The following is a 20,823-nucleotide window of genomic DNA, read 5'->3' on the forward strand; positions in this document are numbered from 1 at the left end:
TTTCAGTGCTGGGGGCTGGGACAAGGCTAGGATTTTGCTCCTCCCCACCCCCACCCACCAAGAGACATTTGGCAATGTCTGGAGACATTTTTGGTTGGCACAACTGGATCTGGGGCAGTGCTACTGGAATCTAGTGAGTAGATGCCAGGGATACGGCTCAACATCCTACCATACACAGGACAGTCTCTCCACTCGCCAAAGAAAGAATTATCAGGCCCAAAAAGTCAATAGTGCCAAGGTTGAGAAACCCTGCTGTATAGCACTTTGTCATAGCGCTTCATAAAGACAACCAAAACTGTCACCTGGTTGGCCTTCCCAGCTAGACTGGCAACTCCAAGAAGACAGGCGATACATGTATCTTGAGTGTTTGGAATATAGTTGACACTTAATAAGGATTGAAAGAAGGAGGGAAGGTACATCCAGGTTCAAATTTAGGGCCCTGTGAGATCATGCTGCTTGTGATCAGCCACTTGATAAGCATTTCATTCATTCAACATTTAGCATATTTATTAAGCACTTACTATGTACTAGCAGTGTTTGATGTTGGGAATACAACAATGAGCAAGACAGAGTCCCTGCTCAATGAAACTTATTCCTATAAAGGAAGACAAACAATAAGCAACGAAACAAGATGATTTCAGACAGTGATAAATCTTATGAAGAAAATAAAAGTATAATGCAACAGTGAATGATGGGGCAAGGACAGCACGGTCTAGGTTGGGTGAGCAGCTGCCATTTGAACTAATGATGAGAATGTGCCAGCCACTGAAAGCTCTAGGCTAGGGAGAGGACTGATCCAGGCAAAGACCCTGAGGCCAAAATAGAGTGGCCTGTTCAATGAAGACCAAGGGGAGAGGGCCGGATCACTTGTGCCATGGAAACGTTTGGATTTTATTCTAACTGAAATTGGAAGCCTGACATGTTGTTAAAAGATCACTCTGGCTTCTTTGGGAGAATGTATGAAACATCTATATTCAGAGTTTAAAATACTTCAGTCACATTCTCGGCTACTTCTTGCCAAAGGGGAAACTTCCCATATCCAGGAGGGGGCGCTCTAGGCGCCGGGTCAACAGACTCAGCACTGTGGTTCTTTTCGAGAAGTCGGTCGCTTCCGGGAGCGGCTGCGTCTCCCTTCCTCTCTATCCGCCCGTCTCTGTGGTAGCCGGGTGCCGGGGCCCCTCCCCTCTTCGGCGGAAGCGAGTTCTTTGGACTCTACCCTGAGCGGACCCGGGGGCTACCGGGTTCCCGCGTCGGTCGGATTCCGGGTCATGGCGGTCCGGGGGCCCGCGCCCCGGGCTGGCGCCCGGTGAGTAGGGCGACTGGGGAGGAGGACCGGGCCTCGGGGCGTCCTACTCGGGGCTGTGTGGGGAAGGAGCACCTTCCGCCCTCATAACATACTGTGATTTTTTTTTTTAACTTTTTACTCAACATGGTGTTTTTGAGATCATCCATGGTATAATAATCTAGTTTTCACTTCTGAGTGCTGCATGGTGCTACGTAAGTGCGTTAGACCCCAGTTTACGTATACATTACCCTAGTGACGGACAATTAGATTGCTTCCAGTTTTTAAGCACCACTTGCCTCCTTTGTGGATATGGGTGATCTTTGGAGTATCCATCCCAGGGTAGGATGCTAGGTCACTTAATTCTGCTAAATTTGTTCTCTGGAATGGTCACACCAACTTTTCAACAGCATTGCTTAAAGGTTCCTGTTTCTTCTTAACGACCGACACCCTACCCTGCCGCCCAATGTTTGGTATTGTTTGGTTTTCTAATGTTTATCGACCTGATTAGTGTAAGGTGGTGTCCCATTGTGTTAATTTTCCTCTATTAAGCATTTGGGTTTCCCCTTATTTATATCCTTTTCCCACTTTCTATGGATTTCCTGTCTTCCTGATGCAGTCATTACTTATATGGACTAGATTTTATTACCTTGTTTATTTTCCACTCTGCAAGTAACTTCTCCAAGTCTTTTAATCTGTGGCACTATGTTGAACAAAAATACTTAATTCTAAGTTAAATCTGTTAGTTTTCCTGCATTATAGTTTGTGGTTTGGGGGTCTTATTTGAGAAATACCTTCCATTATATTTTCATTAAGATATTTCTACATTCTATTAACTAAGTAATGTTACTTTTCACATTTAGATTTTTAATCCATTTGGAGTTTTTAAAGTTTATTTTTATACATAGTTTGAGGTAATGATGTAAATTTTCCTCTACCGTATTCAATTAATGACAAATTAATTAATAATTAAAAATTAGAGAAGCTGTATAGCATAGTTAAGAGCACAGAGCCAGGCTGCCTGTGTTCAAACCCTAAGGCTGCCACTTATCAGGTGGGTGACAAGGCAAGTTACTTAACCTTTTTACCCTCAGTTCCTCATCTTTAAGGTTGTGATTATTAAATGAATTAATACACATAAAATGTGTAGAACAGTACTGGGCACGTAGTATGGGTTTGGCATATAATGTGTGTTTAATATGCCCTTTCTTGTGATATAATCTCTATTATGTGCTCACGTAAACATAGGTGAATTTTTTCGTTTTGGTCTTTCTGTTCCATGGTCTTTTTGTTCCTGTGTTCATACCACACTTTGTTATTACTCCAACCCTGTAATATGATATGTCTTAATAACCTGATGGTTTACGTGGGTTTCTTCCTCCTCCTTTCCTGTTCCTCACAGTTGTCCTGACCTATTCATGGACCTTTATATTTCCATATACAGTTCCTTAAAGAACTCCTGGTTTTGACTGGTATTGCATCGCAGTTACAGACTTCTATTAGAAATGAAGTCTTTCTATTTAAGTCTTCTTTCACATCCTATAATAGAGCTTTCGGTTTTTCCTCCAAACTGTCTTATACATTCTTTTTTAAAGTTAATTCCTGGATATTTTATGGTTTTTCTGTACTTTTTTTCTGTAAATAACATCTTATTTTCTTTATATTTGCTAGTTGGTTATTGTTGGTTATTGATACTTGTGTGTTAACCCTGTATCTAGCAACATTGCTGGACTCCTTTTATTTCTAACGTTTTGTCTATTTAAAAAATAACATTTATTTTGGCTGTGCTGGGTCTTAGTTGAGGCATGCCTGTGGGATCTAGTTCCCCGACCAGGAATCGAACCCAGGCCCCCAGCATTGGGAGCGTGGAGTCTTAGCCACTGGACCACCAGGGAAGTCCCACTAACATTTTGTCTATAGCTTTGCTGTGTTTCCTATGTAAATGATCACATCATCTGAAAATAATGACAATTTAATCTCTTCTTTCATTCCTTTTACCTCATTTCTTTTTTTTTCTTTATTGCTTTAGCCAGGATCTTAAAATCCTTGATGTAGTGGGTTTCCTTGTCTTGTTTGTGACCAAAAAAGAGGATGTGGCTAAAGTTTCTTTATTAATTTAGCTATAGGTTTTTGGTAAATAACCTTTCATAGCATTTATCAACTTAAATTCCTTTTTATCCCCTGGTCTGTTTCCCTCCTACCATCTTCAGCATTCGTAAACCGTTCTTTCTGCATGGCCTGCGCCCTGCCCACCAACAGCTGTAGATAAGCTTGGTAACTGCTCTCTAAGGCTCCGTTGTCCTTTTAGGACTCTGCTTCTCCTGCTTCTCTTCTTCAGGCCCAGGTTAGATCTGCAATTTTTCCAGCGGTTCCTGCAGATACAGAAGGTTTTGTTTCCCTCTTGGTCATCACAGAATGCCTTGATGTTCCTGACCCTTTTGTGTGTGGCCCTACTGGGTGAGTGAATGAGCCCAGGCCGGTGGGGGGGAGGGCAGCCCTGGTTTGAGGTCCTTCTCCTTCTGTGCGGTGTTGATGAGGCAAGGCCTCAAGAGGAAGCCTCCCTTGTCTTTTCTCAGCCCTCATCACTGATTCCTGACTCCTCTCCTTCCCCCCAGAACAACTGGTGATCTACCGGGTTGGCTTGATTCCCAGTCAGTACTTTGGGGTCCTAGGAAACAAAGATTTAAATGGGTTTAAGACCCTGACGTTCCTGGCTGTTGTGCTCATCGTCCTCAACTCCATGGTAAGGTCTTCTCCCTGTGTCTCTCTTCCTCTCCAGCCTAGTGTGATGCCTCTCCAGTGCCCAGTGGACTTAGCCACCAGGAAGCAGGAACCAAGCTGTGGGTGTGTGTTCCCTCCCTCTTCTGGGAACATGGGGTCAAAACTCTAGGCAGGGCATTGATCTTGCCGTTGGCCCACATGGGACCAATTCCCAGAGTGTTACGAGCTCCTGGGGCTTGGCCACAGGGTTCTGGTTTAATCCAGCATTTGGTGGAAATGATGCTTGTCTCTTCCATTCCCAGAACTCTTGCTTCAGGGTGCTCAGAGCACTTGAAAACTGGGCTCAGCAGCCAGAGCTGCTGCTGTCCTCTGGGGGGGCCGAGGCTGTGCCTGAGCCTGGCACTTGTCACATCTCCCAGCCTTTGCACCTGCTGCTCTCTTGCAAAATGGCCTCCTTCCCCCACCCCTTGTTCACTCGCTTAACACCTGCTCACTTTTCACGATTCCTCCGCTGTCACCTCCTTCAAGTCCTCCTCAACTTGTCCTTCATGTTTCCTCCACCAAACTCTGCCCCTTCGACTCCTGATCCTTTGAGTTCAGCTCTGCACTAACAATCCTTACACCCTTGTGATTGTCTGTGCCCTCACTAGACTGTGAGCTCATTGTTACTTCCCTCGTGCTTAGCGTACAGGGGCTCCATAAACGGAATGATGAGAGTCAGGGCTCTTTTAGGACTCAAGCCTAATGCTCTCTGTCAGGCTGCACTACCTGTTTTCTTGGGGAAGCCACTTCTCATCACACTTTGGCACTTTTGATGGGCCTTCGGTCAGTAAACACCTATGGATTCAAACCCTGTGCCAAGTTTTGGGGGACAAAAAAGTAAGAACATAAGTGGAATAGAAGATATTGTTCCCAATCTCCAGAAGCTCATGTGCTCTGGAGATGTAAGACAATACCCTGTAGAGGAGGCTAGAAGGCCTTGCCTTTGGTAAGCCCTTCAATATTTGGTGCAGTCAATAAACACATGAGTGAATGAGGAAGGGATGAATCCCATGACTTGACGCTCTAACAGGCTCAAGTGCTGAGTGGACAGCCGAATGGGCTGGGACTGGTGAGCAGAGGCTTTCTGCCAGCCTGAGCTTGGAGCTGAGACTTGGTAGAAAGAGACTTGCACCTCTCCCTTCCCCTTGTCTCCCCCGCTGCACAGCTGAAGAGCTTTGACCAGTTCACCTGCAACCTGCTGTATGTGAGCTGGAGGAAGGACCTCACCGAGCATCTCCACCGCCTCTACTTCCGGGGCCGCATGTACTACACCCTCAACGTGCTGCGGGATGACATCGATAACCCGTAGGCACCCCCCCTCAGTCCTTGCTACCCTCTGCGTGGTTCGTCCACCTGGGCTGGCACAGCCCTGGAGACCCCCTGCGGCAGACCCCATGAGGTCATCCACCATTATCTGCAAATGTTGCTGCCCAGAGCCAAGGGGGAAGGGTGCCCTGCAGAGGACCCCGGAGAGGCTGCAGGGCTGAGGTCAGGGAGCTAAAAGGAAGAGGCCAAGAGCAGCTCCCTTTTGTCCACTTCACATCCTGGGCTTCCAGATAAGGCACCCTCTGAAGACAGTGTCCTTGCTAGAAAAAGCTAGAAGAGCAGCGCTCCAGTTTTCAGCAGTAAAAAACTACTGCTGTCTAGGACTCAGTCTGGGATTCCAGTCACCATTCTATCACCTCTCTTAGGTTCACTAAGCCCCAGGTTCCCTTACAGGTGAGGCAGCTGAAGCCCAGAGAATGCAAGTGACTTGCCAAAGCTCACGTCTCACTGGGAATAGGAGTCGTTGTGGCCTTGGTGGTGGGATGAGACACGTGGGGTCTCTCTTCACCCTCATTCCCTCCCCGCTTCACACCGTCCCAAGCACTTTGTTGCCTGACGCAACCTCTCCTCAGCTCAAGTGGAGCTTTGCAGCAAAGACTCTTGGGAGGCTGCTGCTGCTTCTTAACCTTCTCTTCTAGGCCTCTTCTCCACATTTTTTTTTTCCCTTGGCCGCACCAGGCACGTGGGATCTTAGCTCCCCAACCAGGGATCAAACCCGTTCCCTCTGCATTGGGAGAACAGAGTCTTAACCACTGGACCACCAAGGAAGTCCCTAGGCCTCTTCTCTATGGCTCAACCTGTACAAAACTTCCACAGCCAGATAGCTAAATGGGGGCAGGCTCAGGCTCGTGAGAGAGAGGTTGGGAGGAGTGAGGTAAATGATGTAGCTTTCCTGATCATCCGGAAACTCGGATCCTCTACCCTCGGGTTTTTCTTTGGCTCTGCTCAAAGCTGGCTCAGAGCCCTTGTGTGCTGGACCTTTCAGTTGCCATTTTTTCTGAGGGGTAGACTGAGGCACCATAGGAAGCAGCTCTTCAGAACCCTGTTTGAAAGTCCTAAGGGTCTCGTTGCCTCTAGGAAACGAGCCCTTGTCTGGGTCCACCTTCCCACGGGGTCATTGCTGACAGCACTGAAAGGCAAGGTCAGAATAAGAGGTAGCCTGGAAGTGCCTTAGCTCTCTCAACCCTCAAGCCCAGCTCCCTGGGCCTAGTCACTCTGTGTCATTGGCTCCAGGGACCAGCGCATCAGCCAGGACGTGGAGCGGTTCTGCCGGCAGCTCAGCAGCGTGGCCAGCAAGCTGATTGTCTCCCCCTTCACCCTCATCTACTACACCTATCAGTGCTTCCAGAGGTGAAGGCTCTCTTCCTGCCAGAGCCCTTCCTCCTCCCCTGCCTGGTGGTTCCCCAGAGTCCCTCACTCACACATTGGGTGGGAGTCAGCTCTTCCTGGTCAGGGTCCACGAGAGGCTGGTCTTCCCTCCCTCCCACCTGCACCCCAGGAAGTCTTCCTGTCTTGCATGCTTGGGCCCCTGCCCTCCCTGTGGCCCTGCGGTGTGTCAGTGTCAAGGTACCAGATGCCCCCGCACAGGGCTCTGAGATGGGACAGGGGGCTGCCCAAAAAGGGGCAGGAGTCAGAGCAGAGGCCTGTGGTGATATGTGGCTCCCCACACCCTCCCTCTCTCTGCCTTTCAGCACCGGCTGGCTTGGGCCTGTGAGCATCTTTGGGTATTTCATTCTGGGAACCGTGGTGAACAAGATGTTGATGGGTCCCATTGTGGCAAAACTGGTGCAGCAGGAGAAGCTGGAGGGGGATTTCAGGTGTGTCTCCCTTGCTTGAGGTTTCTGGGCCAGGCATAATGGTTAGGGACTGGGATCTGGAGAAAGGCTGCCTAGGTTTAAATCCCAGTTAGGCCAGTCACCAGCCATATGGTCTTGGGCGGGGTCTTTAACCTCTCTAAATTTCGGTTTTCCCATCTGTAAAATGGGGACGGTACTGACAGAGTTGTAAGGAGGATTAATGAGATCATACATGAGAAGCACTGAGAACGGTGACTGGTTGGCCGCCATCATCATCATCGTCGTCCCTTGGCCTTCTCACATGCTTCTGTTCCGGCCACCCTTATTCTGGTCAGCCGATGGGTCCAGCCCCTACTCTGTGCTTCTTGGCCTCCTCCTTCAGACCCGGCCCTGGGAAGAAGAGGAGCCGTGGCAGGCCTGCACCTGTCCTCTTCGGAGAGGCAGGTGGCTGCCGTGTCTGCAGGTCTCCTGCCATCCCTCCCGGGCCTGGAATTTCCCACCCTGTGACAGGCCAGGGAAGGGTCGGGCTGAGGCAGCCGCAGTCTCGTAGTGGAGCCAGGCTGCTCTTTGCCTGGAGGTCTTGATCCAGGACTCTGAAAGGAGACGGACCCGTCCTGCCCACTGTCAGCACACATTTGCTTTCGGCCTTCCCAGGTTCAAGCACATGCAGATCCGGGTGCATGCTGAGCCTGCTGCTTTTTTCAGGTGAGTCTAGCGGGGATAGTTTCCCTTCTGCCTTGTCAGAGCTGCTAGTGGAGATGGTGGAGAAGTAAACAACCCCCGCACCGTCACCAAGGCCAGGGGCCAGGCGTCCTCACACTTGGCTGTGACCCTCTCCCCTTATCTCTCACTATCCTCGTCTGCCTCATCCTTAGGTCCATGGATTTGCTTCTGAAACTGGTTCTTCCTTTTCGTGGCCTGGCATGGGGCCTAAATTTGTTCTAAGAATGAAATGAGTGAATGCTTCCTCATCTTACTAATGACTGTAAGGCATTGCCTCTGCCTCTGCTTTTCTGTCTGTAAAATGGCTTTCTGCCAGTGCCTGACGTCCAAGGCTGATCCGTTGTCTCTGTAGCGTGGGAGGGAATGGAGCCTCTCAGCTCAGAAGACCTGCTCGCCACAGACACTGTCCTAGTGGAGCAAAGTGGTCTCCTGACAGCAGCATTGTGAAACCCCATTCCTTCCCCCGGGGCCAGGGTAGGTCCCTGCACTCTGCCTCCTATGAGGACTCTGGATTCAGTATTTGGATTGACAGTAAGGGCCCAGAGGTTTGTGTTTAAGGAGTAGAAGTTACTCCTTGGATCACCTGGATCTAATAGCCCTGGGACTTTGCTCTTCTGTCCGTCTCTGCTGCAGTTTGTAGCTGCCACCACCTGGGGGCACCAAGGATACCAGGGACCTATGAATGGGGCAGGTCGTGGGGGCCAGGTAGGGCTGGGCCTGCGCTAGGTTTTTTTTGGATTCTTCAGTCACTCTGCTCATGAAGCTTTGGGCCCTGGGGAAAGCAGGTTGATGCTTGGAGCTCCGAGTGTGTTTTCCTGCAGCCTCTCTGTCCTTCATGCAAAATCTGAAACGTTTCCTCTGTCCTTCCCCAACCTTTCTGCCTGGAGAATTTCTGCCCATCCTTGAAGCTCCAAGTCACCTCCTCCTGGGCGCCTTTCCAGACTCCCTTAGGGGTCACGCCTATTTGCTTCCATAGCCCTGAAGACACACGGCTTACGTAACACTTTCCATGTTCCAGGTGAAGAATGCAGCGCGTCTGCCTGCCCCCCTGAACTGGGAGCTCCTCGAGGACAGGGGCTCTTTTGTCCAAAACTGTTTCGCTGGCTACCTAGCACCAAGCCTGCCGCCTAGTGACTGCTGCGTGTATATTTGTTTAATAATAGCAGCTCTTTTTCATTGGGAGCCCCTCATGTGCTTGGCGCTTTGCATTCAGAAATTCTCACTCTAGCCTATTACGTAGGTATTATAAGCTCCATTGTATAGATGAGCAAACTGAGACTCAGAGGCTTAATAACCTGTCAGTGTTACCCAGCTAGTAACTGGCCAGAGCCAGGATTTGAATCCAGTCTTCCCAGTCTAGAGTTCATGGTCTTTCTGCAGACAATACCATGTTGACTGAATGAAGCAATGGCTGGCTGCTGTTGGCCGAAAGGGTCTGAGGGGAAGATCACTTGGGTGGGCTTGGTCGCTAAAGAGGAGTGTGAGGAGGGGGACTCAGGCTCTCCAGGCCCCGTGGACATCCCGGCCTTTCTCATCAGAGCTGGGCACGTGGAGCACATGAGGACAGACCGCAGGCTGCAGAGACTCCTTCAGACCCAGAGGGAGCTGATGTCCAAGGAGCTCTGGCTGTACAGTAGGTGCAGGGAGCCCCGGGAGGCAGGAACCACCGTGGTGGCGGGGAGCCTGCTTCCCTCCCCACAACTCCCTCCTCCCTTTCTGCACTGATCAGTTTGCCTTTGCCATGAATGACCTCAGGAGAGTGAGGATCCCCAGAATAGCTTGACCGTGCTTGGCTTCCCGTTCCCCTCGGAGCACAGGATTGCTTCCCAGGTCTCTCACCCTAGGTCTTTCTGTCTTCCGCAGTCGGCGTCAACATGTTTGACTATCTGGGCAGCATCCTGAGTTACGTCGTGATCTCAATCCCCATTTTCAGCGGCGTCTACAGAGACCTGAGCCCCACAGAGCTCAGCACCCTGGTCAGCAAGGTGAGAATCCCTTCTGGGGACCCCCTCATGCCATCCCCCCTGCCCTTTGGCCCAGCACCCAGGGCCTTGGAGTCAAGGCCCGTGCGCACTGCCCTCTGTCCTGTCCAGAACGCCTTTGTATGCATGTACGTCATCAGCTGCTTCACCCGGCTCATCGATCTCTCCACCACGCTCTCCGATGTGGCAGGCTACACACACAGGTGAGGCTGCGTCCGGCCCCTCTAGGCACGCCCACAGGTGAGGCTGCGTCTGGCCCCTCTAGGTCCTGAGCAAAGCGTGTACCTCAGGGAGAAGTAGCAGAGTGAAAACAGGAGCAGAACAGCTCACCATATACTAATGGGCATGAGAGAGAAAAAGGAGTAACGCCTTCACCTGGGCGCCCAGACCCTCCTCAGGTTTTCACTTCTCGCCCAGGATCGGGGAACTTCAGGAGACCCTGCTGGACATGACCCTGAAGTCACGGGATGGGGAGATCCTGGACGAGAGCGAGTGGGACTTGGCCAGGTGAGCGCTGGGCTGGCGGTGCAGCCTGGTGGTGGAGAATGCAGGCGCTGGAAACACCCTGGAGCCCAGCCCGTTCCCAGCCGGGCAGCAGAGTTAGGTGGAGCAACTGAGCTCTGTCTCATGCCAGGCACGTTGTGAATGTTCAGCATCGATGTTGCTGTTCCGGCATCTGTTTATTTACACCATCCCCCAGCTGATGGAAACAAAGTACAATCAGCCTGGGCCTGAGTTAACAAAACAAAAATCTGAATTGTATCCCTCCTCTTCCTTTATTCCCTCCTCCTCGCTGAGCCCTGCTGCCAGTCCCCTTCCTTGGGGCATGTCTATTCTTTGTCCCCACTCAGGCCCAGAGGTGTCTTTATTGTATCTTTGCAGGCTCCGTGATGTTCCTGACCTTTCTGTGCATCAAGGATTTGTTCATGTCCTCACTTTTCTTGAGCAAACTACTTAACTGCTCTGTGTCTCAGTTTCTTCGTCTCTATAAAGAAGATGTTAATGGAACCTTCGTCTTAGGGTTGTTGTGGGGATTAGATATCATAGTTCATAGAAAGTGCTTGGACGGAGGCCACAGAGTAAACTTTCAAAAATGGAAACAGGCTGAATTTCAGGGTCTACACTCAACTGTCTTCTTAGGAGCTAATGCCTTAACTGTTGCCTCTGTTCAGAATTAAAGCTTCATGCAGCTCTGAGCCCAGAGGTGGAGCGGGGGGGCGGGCTGGTGGTGCAGGGACTGTGGGGAACTGGAGATGCTTTTCTGTGGGGGAGATGGGCATCCGTGGAGAGCCAGAAACTCCAAAACTGTGTTAGTGTTTCCGCTCCCATTCTTACGTCAGTCACCCAGTGATGCCATGAAAATGCGTGTAATGCCACCAACGTTAGAATTGCACAGACGCAGCTCTGCGCCCCTGAGCAGGTTACTCAGCCACCTGACTCGGTTTCCTCATCTGCCCAGTGGGGATAATAGCTGTGGCTCGTGGCTGATAAGACTGATTAAGATCAGTCATGGGCAGGACCTTGCCCAGCCTGCCGCAGAGCAGGTACCCAATCCATCTCTATCAGTTTGCTAGGGCTGCCATGACAGAGTACCATAAACTGGGTGGCTTAAAGAGCAGAAGTTTATTTTCTCATAGTTCTACAGGTTAGAAGTCCAAGATCAAGGTGTCAGCAGGGTTGATTTCTCCCGAGGCCTTGCTCCTTGGCTTGCAGATGGCCGCTTTCTCACAGTGTCCTTGCGTGTGCACCCCTGGTGTCTCTCCCTCTTCTTAAAAGGACACCAGTCATACTGGATTGGGCCCTACCCTAAAGGCCTCATTTTAATGTAATCACCTCTTTAAAGACCCTGTCTCCAAATGCAGTTACCTTCTGAGGTACTAGGCGTTGGGACTTCAGTATGTGATTTTTGAGGCCACAGTTCAGCCCATGGCAACCCTCCAGTCCAGAGGTGATGCCCTCAATGAGAAAGAACTACCCCCCTGCCCCCAGCAATACCGACACCGCTTATCTTGCCAACATCTCTTCCCTTCTTGCACCCTAGGGCCCCGGGATGGCCAGCAACAGAGCGAACAGATACAGCTTTTCTCCTTGAGCGGGTCTGCATCTCCGCCCCCTCCTCTAACAAACCCTTAATCAAGGATCTGAGCCTGAAGATCTCTGAGGGGCAGAGCTTGCTTATCACAGGCAACACGGGCACCGGCAAGACCTCCTTGCTCCGGGTTCTGGGTGGCCTCTGGGCGAGCACATGGGGTGAGAGCCAGCCTTCCCTGCTCTGAGCCAGCCTTGGCCTGTGGGGGGTATGTGTGTAACAATCAAGCCTCTTGTTGGGAAAGCAGAATGAGGGGCAATTACCTTTCTGGGAGGTCTTAAAATGGTGCTTCTGTAGGCTCAGTGCAGATGCTCATGGACTTTGGACCCCACGGGGTGCTGTTCCTGCCACAAAAGCCATTCTTCACTGATGGGACCCTTCGGGAGCAGGTTAGCCGGGGCCCACTCCTCCCACCCCTTCCCCCCAACCTGGACCCTGGTGGTGGGACAGGTCTCAGCCCTGGAGAGCTATGGGACAGCAGGTAGGGTATAAAATGAACCAAGCCCAGGAACTCCCTGGCTCTAAGGACTTTTTATTCACTTCTATGGATTAGGCCATGTACTCAGAGCAACTTCTGGGAGCAGGTTAACCTGTGGAGGCCGTAAGCCAAATATCACATGTGTTTGTTGAACACCAACTTGGATTCTGGGGGCCCTGCCCTGCTGTTTGCCAGCCCCGCCTCTCCCACCGGACCCTCAGCCAGGACACTCCTTGCTCTCCTCAGGTGGAGAGGAGCCTGGCCTCTGGCAGCTCCTGGGGCTGTTTCTGAGGGAGGATAGCTGTGTGCAGCCCCACCTCTCCTTGGCCCTTGCCCCAGGCCCATGTGGTTTCTTCTTTTATTAGGTGATATATCCCCTGAAGGAGATCTACCCGGACTCAGGTGAGCTGAGCTTCTTGAGGATGCAACCTCCCATCCCACCATCTCTTCTCTGTCTGACTGTGGCCTCACCTGTACCTTTTGGAAGAGGCCCCAGCCAGGCTGCTGGTTTCAGGTAGGGTCCCCTCTACCTCCTCCTTTGACTGTTTACTATTCAGAGGTCTGTACCCTGACCTCATCTTTTTCTGTCTCCCCCTCCGGAGGAGAAACACCACTGGAGGAAAGGAAGGGATTACTTCCTTCACTGGGTCCTTCCCGTGTTTATTAAGTGCTGTAACCTGTCGCTTCAGAGCCTTGGCCCACATTCTGGGGCCCCCGGCCATGATGTGCCCCATCTATTCTGGCTACCCAGAGGAGCTGACTTCTTGAAGGCTTCCGTGTTTTGCAGGTTCTGCTGATGATGAGAGGATCATGAGGTTCCTGGAGTTGGCAGGCCTGGTGAGTGAGGGCAGGGACCCTGAGGTCCAAGCCCACCTGGGGGCACTGACCACAGGTGCAGGCCCAGCGGAGCTGGAAGTCTGAGCCTGGGGCAGGGCGATGGGTGTATAAATCGGCAGTGGGAGCTGTTGGCCAGGTACAGGCAACAAGCAGCGTCCACTCTCTAGCAAATTTTAAAACAATAATAAGACTACATCAGCCTGCTTTTTCTGGTCACCACGTTCCAGCAAGTCTAAACAGTGTGGCTGACGGACTGCTCCCCCAGCCCCACCGTGGTACGCGACCAGGGGTAGCTGTGTCTCGGGTGTGTGTGGTGGGACTGAGGAGGTCCTCAGGATAGCAGGAAGCAGGGATGGGCCCTTTCATGGACATCGTTCCCTCTGGGTGTGTTACAGTCCAGCTTGGTGGCAAGGACAGAGGGTCTGGACCAGCAGGTCGATTGGAACTGGTAAGAAGGAGTTTGGGGGGCTCCAGAGCCAGCTCCCCAAAGACAGTGGGTCCCAGAGGCCTGGGCAAGGGATGAAGTGACTTCTGACCCCAAATTCTAGGGGTTTGCTGGGCTGCTGGGGACCTGGTTCATGTCCGTGGTACAGAATTTTGGCCTTGCCTTGTGTAGGCAGCGGGGCTGTGGTGGAAAGGGGGGTGACATCCATCTGTCCTGGGGCAGCCTGTCTGTGCTGGGAGCCTCTTCCTGCCCAGACCATTCTGTGCAAAAGCCAAGCTATAGCCTCCTTCCTCCAGTGGGCCTCTCTCGTTCACCTTTCTCAGGTATGATGTTCTATCCCCAGGAGAGATGCAGAGGCTCTCCTTTGCCCGGCTCTTCTACCTGCAGCCAAAGTATGCAGGTGAGGTTCGCTCTGTAGGTACACATGCTAGCCAGGCTACGTTTGCGCTCACAGGTATAGCAGCGTGTGTTCGTTTGCACCTGGAGAGGCATTGGTATGGGTAGGAGAGCACACCTGTGCCTGGCCAGGTATCTCTGTCCCTGCAGGAGAGGATGGCAGGGCTCTGCCCATGAGGCAGCAGTGCTTGGCATCCTCAGGTGTATGTTGAAGTGCCAGTTCTTAACCTCTGTGCCAGTGCAGCAGCTGGAGCCAACCTTGAGAGGGGTTCTCATGTTATGGCCGTCAGGCTCGGCCATCAGTGAATGGGCATCCCTCTGCTATGCCTGACAGAGGTGTGAACTTTTCTAAGGACTGACATCCTTGGGGGGACTAGGATTCCCTGGATTGAGTGGTCCTAGGCAGTGGCTGGTGGATTAGGAATAGGGTAGGAAACTGAGGGATTTTGTCCTGCAGCTGGCAGAATGCTTCCCAGATGGAGCCTAGCTCTCTGCTCCTCTGGCCCACGCTCTCCCTAAGGCAGGGCCCCTGTAAGCCAGAACAGCTTTCAGCCTCCCACCAGGTCCCAGCGAAGGTGGGTGTGGGTTGGAGGAGCAGCAGAGGTGGGTCTGGGGCAGGACTTCATCTCTTCCCACTGAGTTCTGTCCTCAGTGCTTGATGAAGCCACCAGTGCCCTGACCGAGGAGGTGGAGAGCGAGCTCTACCGCATCGGCCAGCAGCTGGGCATGACGTTCATCAGCGTGGGCCATCGGCGCAGCCTTGAGAAGGTACCCGTGCCCGCAGGATGGCCTGAGGAGGAGAAAGAATGCCAAGGCTGGGCCTGGCCGGGGCCAGAGCCCCCTCAAAATGGAGAGTGGGGATGGCAGAGAGGGCAGGGAATCTGTCACAGCCGGGGCAGCCTGATCTCCGCGTGGTGGTGGTCTTTTGTAGTTTCACTCCTTGGTTCTGAAACTCTGTGGAGAAGGAAGGTGGGAGCTGACCAGAATCAAAGTGGAATGAAGCCAAGACCGGCCACCGGCAGGAGAGCCAAGCCCAGGAGGTCGAGTCCCCAGGAGAGACCAGGAAGGCTGATGGGGCAAAGAAGGAGCTCCAGGTTTGCCTCACAGGTCCCATGTGGGTAGCATCAGCAGCAGTGGACTCAGCCCACGTGTGGCCCTCCGCAGGACCCTCATCCTGCCAGGGTGCCTCCTGCTGCCTCAGCCAGAGCTTCGTACACTTGACGTGCTAATTACTTCACATATGACCTCAGATCGTGTTTTCTAAAGAAAACCTGAAAGTGTGGGATCTATAAGAAATGCAGGGTCAAAATGGAGAGCGTATCGGACTTGGAGTCAAGAGATCCAGGAATCTTTTAGAATACATCAATTTTGCAACAGTAGATTTTTAACTTTAATCAACTATTTAAATTTTATAAATTTTTTTAAAAGAAAAGATAAACATGTTTTTAAACTTGCAGCTTTCCCCTTTTTTTCTTTCTTCTTCATCATAAGATGATCTTTTTTTTTTTTTTTTTTTTTTTTTTTTGGCCACGGCATGCGGGATGCAGGATCCATGCAGGATGTGAGATCTTAGTTCCCCAACCAGGGATCAAACCCGTGCCCCCTGCAGTGAAAGCATGGAGTCTTAACCACTGGACCGCCAAGGAAGTCCCTAAGATAATCTTCTTAATTGACTCTCCGGGCTTGTCTTTGAGAGCCTGGGGTGTGGGAGCAGCACTCTCCACTGTGCTGGATCCTTCTGCCCGTAGGTTCTTCACTGGCATCTCCCACTTACCCATTGCCAGTTGTCCCTCAGCCACTAACCTCGAGGGCCCTTCAGCTTTTCTTAACCCAGATGAAAATAAATCCCGTAATATTTTTAAGTTAATTCATTACTTAAATGCATTTTTAAAAATATAAATTTATTAATTTATTTATTTTTGGCTACGTTGGGTCTTCGTTGTTGTGTGCGAGCTTTCTCTAATTGTAGTGAGCCGGGGCTGCTCTTCGTTGTGGTGCGCGGGCGTCTCATTGTGGTGGCTTCTATTGTTGCGGAGCATGGGCTCTGGGTACGCGGGCTTCAGTAGTTGTGGCTCACGGGTTTAGTGCTCCGTTGTATGTGGGATCTTCCCCGGACCAGGGCTCGAGCCCATGTCCCCTGCATTGGCAGGCAGATTCTTAACCACTGCACCGGCAGAGAAGCCCCCTAAATGCATTTTTAAAGGAAAGTTTACACTTGATATAAATAGAAAGTAACTGTAAAAATTAATACAAATAATGTTATGAAATGGCAGCTGCGTACTGCACCTGCAAAGACTCTACACCTGAGGCTTGCTCTCTGTACAAAGGGAGGTTAGGGATGTTACAGAGGAGTTAGACATACTAGCACCCAACTGAGAATCTTCTTAATAGATTTGGGGAAATGGAATGGGAACCGCAAGGGAAGTGATTTTCTCTCTCTAAGACGAGGTTCTTTAATGTCTCTTGATACCACTGAAAATGATCCTAGATGCGGGGTGGAGCTCCAGACTTGGGGAGATGTCGCCCTGGATAACGTGTCTAACCCCTTCCCTCCATGGTGTGGCTGGCATGGAGGCCTCAAGCCTATTTTCAGCTCTGCCCCATATGGGTGCTAAAGCAGTATGTCCAGGTGCCAAGCTGAGAGAACTCTGGGGTGGGCACCTGACCAGGTCTGATGGTGTGTCCAGTCTCCGGTGAAGCCTCCTTAGGGACCTACAGGATGTCAGCATCGGGAAGGCCCGTGGCAGCCCTTCTCATGGGGCTGAAAGGGACCGTCAAGGTCGGCATCTGCTTCACGAGCCTTCCCATACTTGAATCTCCCAACCATATCCTGCCAGGTGCTCTTCTGGCCTCTGTCCAGACACCTCTAGCATTGGGGGCCATCCATCCTCAGACCCCTCTGAGGGAAGCTCTTCCTTAGGCCAAGGGGAAACGTATCTCCCTCAGGATCCCCCTGACTCCCACCCCTTGGGCATGTTTTAAATTGTGGGGTTCGGGTGTGGAAAGACTCCCTCTCTGGCTTAATTTCTGTACTTTCATCAATATAGCTGAAGCTCCCCTCAGCCTTTTTGGTGATAGCATTGCCTCACTGACTTGCTTCAGACTCACAAGCTCCTTCAACTCCTAAGCCTTTTTCACAAGTGCTGCTGCTAGCAGATTATTATAGAGACCAAGTTTGTTCCTAACTCAGTCTTTGCACTTGCTATTTCCTCTGCCTCAAACATGTTCCCAGTGCTGTTTCTGTTCTTAATACTCAAATAGCGTCCTCCCTTGCAGAAACTCTGCCAAGAGAAGGCCGTTCTTAGAGGTAGACTGTACCCTTATCCATCATTCATCTCAGAGATGGTGGCTACTTGAGAGTTTTAGGTGAATCGATACAAACCTGCATGAGGAGAAGTCAGGTTATGTGTCCTCAGTGTATGACAAGGACCAAAATGTTTATTTTAAATGTTTTAAGTCTCATTCTGCCACCCAGGAATCTACACAGACCCACGTGGATGATACATAGAAATGTTGTCCTTATATCCCTCTCATCACCCTTCTGAGGAGTCCTGGAGCCATGGGACAGGGCAGAAAAGCAACCTTTTGTTATCTCCATCAAGTGTCCACTTACCTACCGTATCAACATGTGTACCACCCCAGTCATTTTGGGGTGGAGAATAACAAACGAGTCTCTGTTCTACCACAGCCCACAGGGAGCTGTGCTGTGTGTTCTGCATCCAGGACAGTCTCCCAGGAAGCCAAAGAAGAGCAATGCCAGCTGCCCTCTGTAAAGACTGCCTTTCCAGAAACATTGTCTTGTTGGTGCTATTTCCTTCTGACATCCTGTCTAGGTGTCAGAATGATGGGTGGCCCTGGGCTAAACCCTGGGCCAGGAAGGAACCCCTGGAGGCACAGGGAGTTGTCAGAACTGGTGCCTGGAGAACAAGCCAGCTGAAAGGGAGCCCTGGACTGGGGAGCTGCAGAGACTGTCCTACCAGGAAGTAGGGTAAAGTGTGGACAGGCATCAGGCAGGGGACATGTGCTGGGGAACACTGTCCTCAAGCCTCTGGCAGGGTGAGCTGGACAACTGGCCAGTAGATTTGCCCATCTGTAAGTAGTTAAGGGTTCTGAGGGTCAGATGCCTCTGGGGAAGGTTTCCCTGGGAAAGTCCGAAGACGGGGCAGAGACTTTTACCTAACATGCTATCAGACCCTGACCCCAGGCCCAGAACTGCCAGCCCACAAGGGAGTGAAGGGGAAAACAAAAGCAAGTCTCAGTCTTGAACTGGCGGAGAGATTTGTGCAGAGCTTGCATGCTTAAGGGAAGCCCAGCTCCTGCCACATTCTCTTAAGAACCCTGCGAGGAAGATGCTTCCTTTTCTTTCCTTTTTACCCCAGTTGAAGAGTCTGAGCTCCAGGACCTGAAATGACTTGCTTAGGAATCTCAAGTTCAAAACAGAACTCCTCAGCCTCTGAACCGCCCCCATCTGCTGCATTCATCTTGCCCATCTCAGGGAATGACACTTCCACTGTCCACCCTGAGCTCAGGCTAGAGACCTGAGACCCTCCGGACCTCCTTCCCCATATCCAATCCATCACTACATCCCATGGGTTCTGCTTCCAAAATATATCTGAAGCCCACCTCTGCCCTCCCCCGAGGCCACCACCAAGTCCACCCGGACAACTGTGGCAGCCTTGTCCCTGGTCTCCCTGCTGCTTTTCCCAACCCCCCACATCCTCCACAAAGCAGCCTGAAGGACCTTAAAAATGCAAATTAGATGTGCCCTACATTAAAGTCCAAAATACTGGGCCTGCAAGGCTGCACTCCCATCCCTCTCCTCCAGCCCATTGGCCTCTGTCATCAGAGATGGGCCAAGCTGGTCCAGCTGAGAGCCTTGTTGCCATGCATTCCTGGAAGCGCACAAACTACCAAGACTGACTCAAGGAGAAACAAAATCTGAATGGTTCTATAACAAGTGATTGAATCAGTAATCAAAAACCTCCCAACCAATAATCCTCCCTCCCTCCCCAATAATCTGAGGGCCAGGTGGCTTCACTAGTGAATTCTACCAAACATTTAAAGAATGTTTCATATCAATCCTTCTCAAAATATTCCAGAAAATAGAAGCAGAGGGAACACTTCCTAACTCATTCTATTAGGTCATCATTGCCCTGCACCAAAGCCATATAAAGACATCACAAGAAAACTGAAGACAAATACCCTTTATGAATATAGATGTAAAGATTCTCAACAAAATACTAGTGGACAGAATCCAGCAGTATATTGAAAGCATTATACATCATGATCAAGTGAGATTTAGCCCAGGAATGCAAGGGTAGTTCATATGAAAATCAACATAAAACACCACAGTAGAATGAAGGGGAGAAGCCACATGATCACCTCTATTGGTGCAGAAAAAGTATTTGATAAAATCCAATCCCCTTTTATGATAAAAGCACTCAATAAGCAGACTAGAAGGAAAGGGAATGTTCTAAAAAGGAATTTTCTAAAAATAAATTTTCTAAAAAGACATATAAAAAACCCTACATCATACTCGGTAAAAGACTGAAAGCTTTCCCACTAAGATCAGGAACAAGACAAGGATGACTGCTTTTACAAATTTTATTCAACATTGTACTGGAGGTTCTGGCCAGAGCAGTTAGGCAAGAAAAAGAAAAGGCATCAAAATTGGAAAGGAGGAAATAAAACTATTTGCAGAAGACATGATCGTATATCTAGAAAATCCTAAAGAAAAAAGACAAAACACAAAGTATAACAAAGTCAACAAAGGTGCAGGATACATGCAAAAATCAATTGTATTTCTATATACTAGTAATAGACAAAGCAAAAAGGAATTAAGAAAACAATTCTATCAATATTTACAATAACATCAGAAAGAATAAAATTCACCCAGGCGGTGCAAGACTTATACTCTGAAAATACAAAACATTGCTGAAAGAAATTAAAGACCTAAATCAATAGAAAGACATCCCATGTTCATGGATTGGAAAACTTTATTTTAGATATTTTGCAGACTTCTTTATTTATGTATTTATTTTTTTAATATTTTATTTATTTATTTGGCTGTGTCCATGTGCAGGTTTCTCTCTAGTTGTGGTGTGCAAGTTTTTTTTTCTTTTTTTCTCTCCAGTTGTGGTGCTTGGGCTCCAGAGCGCATGGGCTGTGTAGTTTACAGCACGCGGGCTCTCTTATTGAGGTGCGTGAGCTCAGTAGTTGTGGCGTGTGGGCTTAGTTGCCCCACGGCATGTGGGGTCTTAGTCTTAGTTCCCCAGACCACAGATTGACCCCACGTCCCCTGCATTGGAAAGCAGATTCTTTACCACTGGACCACCAGGGAAGTCACTGGAAGACTTAACGTTGATAAAATGGCAGTATTTCCTAACGAAATACTGGTTCACAGATTAAATGTAATGCCTATCAAAATTCCAGTGGCTTTTTTTTTTTGCAGAAATTGAAAACCTGATCCTATAATTTGTGTGGAATTACAAGGGATCACAAATAGGCAAAACAGTCTTGAAAAAGAAGAACAAAGGTGAAGGACTCACTTCCAGATTTCAAAATTTACTTCAAAGTCAGTAATCAAAACACTGTAGGAGTACTAGCATAAAAATAGACTAACATAAAGTTCTGTGGAATAGAATTGAGATTCCAGAAATAAACCCATATATCTAAGTCAAATGATTTTTGTCAAGGGTGCCAGGAC

General features: G+C 50.0%; 1 protein-coding gene across 13 annotated transcripts; it reads left to right on the forward strand.

The window, feature by feature from the left end:
• Positions 1 to 1,185: 1,185 nt before the first annotated feature.
• ABCD4 (ATP binding cassette subfamily D member 4) lies at positions 1,186 to 15,606 on the forward strand. Of its 13 annotated transcripts, none has more exons than XR_003002243.1 (19): positions 1,187 to 1,306; positions 3,591 to 3,739; positions 3,898 to 4,025; positions 5,211 to 5,350; positions 6,605 to 6,721; positions 7,063 to 7,188; positions 7,822 to 7,872; positions 9,429 to 9,523; positions 9,754 to 9,875; positions 9,984 to 10,075; positions 10,290 to 10,379; positions 11,914 to 12,122; positions 12,259 to 12,350; positions 12,805 to 12,841; positions 13,227 to 13,276; positions 13,672 to 13,724; positions 14,065 to 14,121; positions 14,770 to 14,885; positions 15,049 to 15,074. XR_003002243.1 is itself a non-coding variant. In XM_024737802.1 (19 exons), exons 1-19 carry the CDS (start codon positions 1,269 to 1,271, stop codon positions 15,115 to 15,117), a joined length of 1,851 nt encoding a protein of 616 aa, XP_024593570.1. In that variant the 5' UTR covers positions 1,189 to 1,268; the 3' UTR covers positions 15,118 to 15,606. The 13 variants fall into 13 exon arrangements, 11 of the variants coding, with proteins under 11 accessions (XP_024593574.1, XP_024593575.1, XP_024593576.1 ...); XM_024737802.1 differs by having other exon boundaries at positions 1,189 to 1,306; positions 14,045 to 14,121; positions 15,049 to 15,606; XM_024737804.1 differs by having other exon boundaries at positions 1,260 to 1,306; positions 3,697 to 3,739; positions 14,045 to 14,121; positions 15,049 to 15,606.
• Positions 15,607 to 20,823: the final 5,217 nt, after the last annotated feature.

This window comes from Neophocaena asiaeorientalis, unplaced genomic scaffold (assembly GCF_003031525.2).
Source record: "Neophocaena asiaeorientalis asiaeorientalis breed wild unplaced genomic scaffold, Neophocaena_asiaeorientalis_V1.1 scaffold49, whole genome shotgun sequence".
In the NCBI taxonomy this organism is placed as follows: Eukaryota; Metazoa; Chordata; class Mammalia; order Artiodactyla; family Phocoenidae; genus Neophocaena; species Neophocaena asiaeorientalis.